The sequence below is a fragment of the Perkinsus marinus genome, assembly GCF_000006405.1.
Source record: "Perkinsus marinus ATCC 50983 genomic scaffold scf_1104296953230, whole genome shotgun sequence".
Taxonomy (NCBI): domain Eukaryota; phylum Perkinsozoa; order Perkinsida; family Perkinsidae; genus Perkinsus; species Perkinsus marinus.
Window position 1 is genome coordinate 14,485 of NW_003208549.1, and position 9,688 is coordinate 24,172.

Sequence of the window (9,688 nt, forward strand, 5' to 3'; positions counted from 1 at the left end):
TCTACATTCCTGTGCGCCGCTGCCTCTCGTATGGCTTGCGCACATGGATTCACGTGTATCTCTAAGAACGCTCGCTTGACCCAGGGGCGTTTTTGTGAACCAGTGATCGTCCGAGCTTCACTCAAGTTGATAGTCATCGTGACTTGTATTAGAGCGGTTGCCAATTCAATGTACAAATGATTGGGAGCGCGTTACTTGCTGATATGAAACAACTCGAATATATCCGAGTGTTTATGTACACAGTTCCGAGGCTAATTCCGCTCCCAGTGAGATAAACTTAACCGGGCGGGGCGGCTATGCCAATCAGGGTTTGCCCTTTGGGCGGGCAAGCGTCAAAATTTCGCGGAAAGGAAATTTTATCACGGAAAATTTCGGAAATGGTGGAAATGGAAATTTCCGTGTAAATCTCGCACGCCATGCGGGCGCGCGAGACATGCGAGCAGCCAGGTATGCCCACCGGACCCAACGTATGCCACTTCCGGGCCCAACGTATGTCATGCCAAATAGGGTGGTTTGAACCAGATAAATCGCGGCCCTTCGGCCCGCTATAGTAGCCATGTCATCTTAGGGTGTTATACGAGTCTGGCCGAGGCTGGCCGAGTTCTGCTTCAGTTTGTATCCTAGGTAACTGAGTCTACTGTTCTGGGTCGAACGTGAGCAAAAGCTTGGGCTCTTAGAGGGGAAATGAGATATTTCATCTCGTTTTTCATCCACCATAATCAATCTGAATTACGGGAGAAAGTGATCGATGTCTACGCCCTATGGCCCATAGGGCCCAAACCCATAGGCTAGGCGTCTCCACCTCGGATACCGTCCATCATGCTGGGGCTCAGCAGCTTATCCAAAGTGACGCAAATTCGTGCGAGTTACAGCTAACGTGTGAATGCGAAGATTACCGCCGAAGGTGTACTCGATAGAACGCGGCTAGATATGGTGGACTTAGTCCACTGGACTACAGCCAAGTAGGTCGATAGCGCCAACCGTGAAAATAACTGGAGCTACCTCGACACTATTCGACTCTCGAGAGAGAGAACGCAAGATTGCAAGATAGTTGGAGAATCGCTAACTCTTGAGAGGCTCACGCGCACGCCCACCTGATCGATATCTGAGGGTAACCGCAAGATGTATTCATAGTGACCAGTAGACACCTGCGAACGCCTTCACTAGCTTTATTCGGCCATTATGAATGAATCTGAACTACTTCTCTCCTCTCTACTACCCTGGGCACGATTTTTTGGGCATTTTTAGCAAATTTCCAAGAATTTCCAGCCTCAACGGAAATTTCTGAAATTTTCTCGAAAATTTCCTTCGGAAATTTCCGCCCGTGCCCAAAGGGCAAACCCTGATGCCAATCCAAGATATCCCTCAGTCGGATCAGATCCTCCCGAGGGGCGGCTATGCCAATCCAAGATATCCCTCTATAAGATCAGATCCTCCCGAGGGGCGGCTATGCCATCCAAGATATCCCTCAATAAGATCAGATCCTCCCGAGGGGCGGCTATGCCATCCAAGATATCCCTCAATAAGATCAGATCCTCCCGAGGGGCGGCTATGCCATCCAAGATATCCCTCAATAAGATCAGATCCTCCCGAGGGGCGGCTATGCCATCCAAGATATCCCTCAATAAGATCAGATCCTCCCGAGGGGCGGCTATGCCATCCAAGATATCCCTCAATAAGATCAGATCCTCCCGAGGGGCGGCTATGCCATCCAAGATATCCCTCAATAAGATCAGATCCTCCCGAGGGGCGGCTATGCCAATCCAAGATATCCCTCAATAAGATCAGATCCTCCCGAGGGGCGGCTATGCCAATCCAAGATATCCTCAATAAGATCAAATCCTCCCGAGGGGCGGCTAGGCCAATCCAATACACCCCTCCACATATTCTTAGCATACCCGGGTTTTCGACTCGTGTACAGCCACCACAACGAGTATCATCTTGCGGCTCAGGGAGGTATGTATTTATGCTTTACCTGATATGACCTCCAAGTTTCAGAGCCTTACTCTTCGTAGTTAGTGAGAAGTCAAAGACCGGTAAAAAGTTCTGTCCACATATTCTCAGCATACACGTGTTAAAATTGCGCCTCAAAATACCAACTTTTACTGGGGGGGGGGGGGGTATATTTATCACGCCGCTCCTGATCTAATGCTATACATCAACAGAAAGAGAATCGTTTATAATGGTATCCCTCCATGTTTCACTCTCATAAAACGACACATAATTTTCCTAGTTAAGGTGGGATGAGGAACAAGGTGCGTATATGGTAAGAATTAAGATGGGGCCTCCTAGAGGCATCCCGATTAGTGATAGGCGTTGGCATAGTTATTGTTGCTCAGATGATCTGAGTCAGATCAAGTCCTTATTCTAGCTGAAGCTCACGAAGACATGGAGGAGTACGAAGCATGAGCAACTGAGCATGATCTGACTTTGATTAATTTTATAGGAGAATTATAGCTCAGTATCACTCGTCCGTGATTTTTCGGTGTTGAGTTAAATAGGAAATATGAGAGGCTCCATTAGATCATCATCGAACTGTAGTTGACGGTCTCGTACGAGTGATACCCTGGTGAGAGAGTTGCTGTGATAAAGCGTTTTATTGGGATGCCATCGGTTGAGTGTGTCGACGGAGGGAACTGAGTGAATTTTCAACCTTGGGAAACGCCTTATGATTCGATTCGATGGGTTTATGCACGAGGTGCTGTGGTGAGAAATATTTTCATATGAATACTCGAGTGATGATAATATAATATCACTTCGAGGAACAAGGATAACATTAGAGAATATCGAAATCGACTCGGTATTACTCGATATAACGTTAGAGAGTATCGAGATCGACTCGGTATTACTCGACATAACATTAGAGAGTATCGAGATCGACTCGGTATTACTCGACATAACATTAGAGAATATCGAAATCGACTCGGTATTACTCGATATAACGTTAGAGAGTATCGAGATCGACTCGGTATTACTCGATATAACGTTAGAGGGTATCGAGATCGACTCGGTATTACTCGACATAACATTAGAGAGTATCGAGATCGACTCGGTATTACTCGATATAACGTTAGAGGGTATCGAGATCGACTCGGTATTACTCGACATAACATTAGAGAGTATCGAGATCGACTCGGTATTACTCGATATAACGTTAGAGAGTATCGAGATCGACTCGGTATTACTCGACGTAACGTTAGAAAGTATCAAAAAACTTAATCATCACGATAACGAGTATACGGGAAATTATCACAGCTGCGGGAATATTGTGTCGATGGGGACAGTAAGAGATCTTAGCGTTACTTCAACTAGCGAGCAGAAAGATACTTCTAGTGAACATCCTCTGTCCCTCCAGTGTGGCTAGCAGTAGTGTGCTCATCACGATATAGACTAGATGGATGGCATTGCTCGGTTCGGTTTAGTTGTACTATCGCTTCTCTGATGCTTTCTCGCTCCACTGCGCGTTGTGCTCCCGCTGCTCTTGCAGGCATTCGTCAGCGTGCTATGCAGACTGGCCTTAAAAGTAAGTCATCGTAGCTTTCGATTAGGAAACTGCTTTTTTCAGAGTTCATAGCGTTCCCTGAGGTCTCTGATGAACGTGTTATCCCTGCTGTTGCCAAGGTCCTCAAGGAGAAGATTGCCCAACCTGTAGGTCGCCACCGGTTATCTTCAAGTGACCTGTTCTTCACAGGTGTTGGTGGGCGACCGCGAGGCAGCTTATAAGTGCGCCAAGGCGAACAACGTGTCTTTGGAAGGCGTGAGGATCATTGACCCAGCACTCCATCCTGAGGTTGTGGAACAGACCGCCACTGTCTTGTACGTGATGCATTCGGAGAAGTTGAGCGAGTTATGGTATGGATGATGGTCAGATTCCAGAAGCGCCAAAAGAAGGGCATGACTATTGATGCCGCCCTTGATACCGTGAAGAATTCTCCCCTTATGATGGCGAATTTGATGTTGACCACTGGCCATGTTCAAGGAGTAAGCTAATGAACTCAAGAGGTTATCATATGTTATTTCAGTGCGTTGCTGGTGCTTCCCATACTTCTGCTGATGTTGCCCGCGCGGCCTTGCAAACTGTTGGCGTAACGTGGGGGTTCGCACATGGTAAGTATCATATGTTTTTCCAGGTTAAGAAGGGCTTGAAGACCGCTTCGTCGTTCTTCATCATCGCCAAGGATGACAAGACATTCCTTTTCTCCGACTGCGGCTTCTGCATCGCGCCCTCCATCTCGCAGCTCGCCGAGATCGCCATCACAACTGCCCAGACCTGCGAGGACGTCTTAGCCAGCACTCCGCGTATTGCAATGCTCAGCTTCTCCACGTTCGGCAGTGCTAAGCATGAGTATGTGACTAGAGTTGAGGAGGCTCTTGCCCTTGCTCGCAAAGAGAGACCTGATCTTGCCATTGATGGTGAAATGCAGGTCGATGCTGCCATTGTAAGCCTCTTCTGTTATCGCACCAGTGTGGGAAAATATGCACATGGTCAACTACACGATAATCTGAGAGTTCTGAGAAAATTTCTGGGAAGTTGTTATTGGTTTCTGTACACTTCTTGCTCGGTTGAGGAAGGAGATTGTATATACTAATGCTGTGTCATTCCTCATGTCACAAATTCTCGTTAGGTCCCCGAGGTAGCTGCCAAGAAGGCCCCCGGTTCCAAGGTTGCTGGCCATGCTAATGTCCTTATCTTCCCCGACTTGAATGCTGGCAACATCGCCTACAAGGTTGCTGAGCGTTTCGGGGGTTACCAGGCCGTTGGTCCGGTCTTCCAGGGCTTGGCTTACCCCACCAATGATCTCTCTCGAGGATGCCACGCCGAAGATGTTGTTGATGCCGCTGCAGTGACAGTCCTTCAGGGCGCGAGTATTCCGATCCCGACTGGTCCTGCTCCTGGTGATGTCCTCAACTAAATGTTTAGAAGGATAGTGATTGTATAACTACAGTTGATTATTCACACATTTACAAGTACAACATTATGAGTTTCTTGGTGCGAGATGGTCTACAACAGTGCAGCGTTGTATTATAGTACGCAACTCAGAAACGCGAAACCGGACAGTATTAATCTATAATGGAAGATATGCATGAGGAAGGGTCACTGCTCGATATAGGCTCCGAGCCGACTAGTTGTAGCACTTCTATGGTTAGCCTGAGTGGAAATGCTATAATATTGTGAAATTCCACGATATGGCTTTCGAAATAAACAATATTAAGTAATCAAATAGATGAAATAACTTGGTACTATAAATAGTATATAAACTAGTTATAAATATAATCACTAATACGAGAACCTTATAATATGAATATTCATGAGACTATGTCACGTTGGAATAGACTATTCAGAATAGTCGACAGATGAGTGGAGGAGTGCATTCGCGTGAACAACGTCCATCATGAAGTGTCCTAAGAACAAGTCGATGATAAAGTGGGTTTAACTACATCATCCAATGGGTCGTGTTGGTAATATGATTCACACACTTCTTGCGATATGTCGATTAGTTCGGCGGGAGATTGGAGACCACTTTTCTTATACAGTCACTTCAGACGGCAGATTTGTAGGGGACTTGTGAAACCTGCACTTGATTCAAGTATAGGTTTCGATATGATTCGAGTAACTACTGTAGATGAGGTGAGTATCACACTACTATGCAAGTGTAGAATTTCTCCCACGAATTGACGATGAAGTATCGAATTACGTGGGTTTTTGGGAGACTTCAACTTCCCAACCATCTCCCTCGAGGAGAAGGAAGCCCCACACATTTTTTGATATGAGGATTTCATCAATGGGATTGTCTTTCATGAGCACTTCATTGTCATTTCTGACCTGCAGGCAAGTAACCAAATACGAGGGATCATAGACAGATTCTGGTGGAAACAGCTCACAATGCTGATAGTCGGCCTCGTCTTGTGGTGATGGTCATCGAGTATCATCGATATTTTATCAGCCTTAGTCACGACCATGTCCGTTGGGACTTCTTCTCTCTGAGAAAGGCAAGCGAGAGAATGTTGGGGGAGCGCAAAGTCTTAGATTTTCTATGCGTTGTAGACTAATAGGAACTTTAGATCGGGGTACTTTTACCAGGTCGGTACAAGACTAAGTAATGGAACTGACTTGAATGCTGTTACAGGAGATGGGGTATTCTCACAGAGATATGAACCTTGGGATATCCTGTCGTAGATCGGAAGTTGTATTCATTTCGTCAACTATTGCCAATGCGAAAGACGTTGATGATGTTACTTTCAATAGCCAAGACGTTACCTCTTTGAACTTGAAGGAGAGACTCCCTGGAGGAGGAGTTTGGCTGGGATGAAGCTCTTGAATATCATCCGGACTTGTTCCTCGAATAGAGAATCACATCAAGTATTATGAATCGCGAGCTCGAGTTACCCGTGATGCCGATCACTGTGCATATCGAAGGTAAATGATGGAGAGCAACGCTCCAGTGACGATACCCACCAGAGGTGTATCTGATCTATGGTGGGTCTAGCACTTAACATCGTAATCCCCATACGCTGGGGGGACAATATGAAAACTCTGTGAAAATTTCGGGAAATTTTCGTTGGTTTTCGTACATTTTCATCCGAATTTCTATAATTCGTGGAGAAACCCGTTAGCTCAGTGATGCGAATATATGCTATATATATAAGCGATTGTTAATATTGATTGTTATCGATAACAATATTATTGTTTGAGATTGATAAAGCGAACATAGATTCCCCTACAGTGGTCTTGAGCTCATGACTAGTGACTTTGTCTTCGATTGTCGTCTTCCCATTTCACCCTAGTTCGACCAGCTGATAGTTCCCCTGAGGTTGTATCTGCACTTGTGTATTCGGACTTCAGTTTTTTCCCTGCTCGGCTACATCTATCGAAGGTCATTGGCTTGCTGTTTGATAACGTTTCTGGAATGTAGATTTGCGGGACTTTTGCTATCTCGAGAGAACGTCTAGTCTCTACGTTGACGACCACAACATCACGGAAGAAATTTCGCAGGTCTATTGCCCGTTGGTGCTGTTCTTCTAGAATAAGTCTCAACGTGGAAACTTCTACAGACATCAGTGAACGACACTATGTAGAATAGAAACGATTGAAGGACTTTAACGACATCACACTTCTCATTGGCTAACAACAAACACCGTACAGTATGTTATTAGAACGTCTACGATGTCAGTTTCCTCTTCGCTTTTCTGAAGAATCTCTTGACCTTCCTACCCGCCGAACTAGGGCCAATGTGTTTCCACTCGGAGTTACTAGCTTTGACGGGAACACTTTTCACTTCCGGGATTTCTCCCACCACTGTCCAGTCTCCATCAATAGTATCCTTGTTCTCGACTCTCTCCATTTCCTTATATTTATGCGGCTTCTCAGAATTCTCAACACTGATCGTAGCCCATTGTCTCCTTTTTGGAGTGTCAGACGTTTCCGCCTTGAAGAAATCATCGACGAAGTTCAACGGTGGTTGCGAATTCCAGTATCCTGTTACTGGGGCCCTTCCCACAACTGCTGGCGTTTCCCATCGTCGTGGTTTGGAATGCTCGGCAACGAAGCCGTCGGGCAAATCGCCTTTACCATATTGCATAAGAGAATCGAAGGAGGCTAGGAAGCTCCTCTCCGAGTCGGAGCTCGTTGGGCTATAGTCACTCCCATAGCCACTGGATTCCCCAGCGGAAGACTTCGAGTTCTGTCTTTCGTGGATTTTCTCGTACTTGACATTTAGCTCGTCGTCGTCATCATCGACTCTCTTTGTGCATTTCAAACCGCCACCCAAACAAGACAGAAATGCTTTCTTGACTGCTTTCCCTTGCGAGATGTAGAGAACGAGCGGTCCGATTAGTGTCCGCGAAAACCACATTTTATGGGGAATATGGAGACGGAATAGGGTGGGAAATCTTTGTTGCACAATTTGTGGCGTGGACGAATATTTTTGATCGATTGTCTACTAGGCAATGCCTGGAATCCTCAAAAAAAGAAGAAGACGACAAGTCCTCACTGGGCCTGTTTCATTAGGGTTGATTGTGCGTCAAACGAATAACGTCGAGTACTAGTGTTTCGGTACGCTAAGTAGTACAACGCCTTAAGTATACCTTAGTAACTCCGGCATGTTATTTCACTGCTCAAGTAAACACTCTAAGGCGCCTCCAGTTTGAGAATACTCAAAGTACCTTAAGCTTCTATGCAAATACGCAAGTATTTGAATAGACACAATAGAATAGTACAATAGTAGTCAATGGACATTTTCACATAGATTCACTCGATGATACTGCAAGCAATGCAAGTATCATCGTATCGTATCGTGCATAGTATCATCATGTGCATTTGCAAGCATGCAAATGCGTCTATGCGAGTATCTACGAAAAGCAATCCACAACATGCGTACTCAGGGAGAAACTCAAGTATTCCTTTAGGCAGAGCTGAGCCATTCGGTGTCCATCACACTTGTGATGAGTTTGCAATCGTATTATACAACGGTGGTTCAAAAATCACTGAGACAATCGCGAGACGTTAAATAGGATCTCCGCAGAGAGAAACCTCAGCTGGCCCGAATAACACGACAAGCGAGACAGGTAGTTGTAAATGACTACTAGTGATGAGTTCAACTTGGGAAAGTGCTCGAGATAAACGTTGAAGGTAGAATGTAGAGAAGTCAAATATCTCAGAAAGAATATAGAAGAGGTGATTCCCCGTCAGGAACACAGTGAAGTACTTCTCAAGGTTTTGACCACTCGTTACCGATGTGCTTGAGCCCACGAGATTTACACCATTCAGCAAGCCCCTCGATATCGAATAAAAATGATGTTCAAGAGTAGGTATGTCAGACGACCCGCCGGTGAGTCGGAAGAATAGATTCTCATTGGGAAACGGCCGAGGTCTGAGAATTTAGATTGCTATCAACTGGTGTAACTCGAGAACTCCTAAAACTGACACCTCACATCTAGACATGTTATTAAACAACTTGGACATCGGCATCACTTGAAGAACTTGCGTTTCGTTCTTTTCTTTTTTCCGCTGTCAACTGATGTTTCCGAGCTGCTATCAGAACCCAGAGAGCTCCTACTAGTCGACCACGTAGGTGAGTCGTCTATGACATCATCTGAGCTCACGGATATAGGCTTATGGTCATTGTCCATCGGGGGTCCATCAATGCTATCAAATACTGGCAAATCGTCATGGCCGTTTGCTTTGATCTTCCTACCCCTTCGGAATATACGCTTTACGAACTTGCAAATTCCACCGAAACAACCACTGTCAGCGTTGTGGCTGAAGTCCTCCTCTCCAGCTAGTAATCGTTTGGATAGATCTTGACTCTCTGTAATAGTCCCGTATCCTCGCCGCGCTTTCAATTTACGGGTGAGCTTTTGAGTTGATTCGTTCATAGCTTCATGAAAAGTCGGGCTTGTCTTCCCGCCAACAACGGCATGTGTTGATTGCACGGCGAGAATCGCAGCAAGAATGAGTGAGAAATGCATCACGATGGCAGTACTCGAGTAAGGGGTGAAGGGAAAGCTAACTTTCGAGCGAAGCTGAACAGTTGCATGGAGGCGAGCGAGTCTACAGAAATACGTTGCAAGTGTAGATAACTTGAAGGAAATGCCTTCCCGGCGGGAAGTTCCCGCTGGAAATTATGGAGGTCATTGGACTTAAGATACTCGTCTTATAGCTTCCCCTGTGCTTATATCGCCCAAGTAT

The 9,688-nt window shown here is 45.7% G+C and overlaps 1 protein-coding gene across 1 annotated transcript; it reads left to right on the plus strand.

Annotated features, from left to right (window-relative positions):
• Window positions 1-3,441: 3,441 nt before the first annotated feature.
• On the plus strand, window positions 3,442-4,913 carry Pmar_PMAR011017 (Phosphate acetyltransferase, putative; the record flags this gene model as incomplete). The annotated part of the gene is made up of 7 exons (XM_002776589.1): window positions 3,442-3,523; window positions 3,566-3,648; window positions 3,692-3,816; window positions 3,870-3,981; window positions 4,023-4,085; window positions 4,131-4,439; window positions 4,626-4,913. The coding sequence occupies 7 exons, from the start codon at window positions 3,442-3,444 to the stop codon at window positions 4,911-4,913; spliced, it is 1,062 nt and encodes a 353-aa protein (XP_002776635.1).
• Window positions 4,914-9,688: the final 4,775 nt, after the last annotated feature.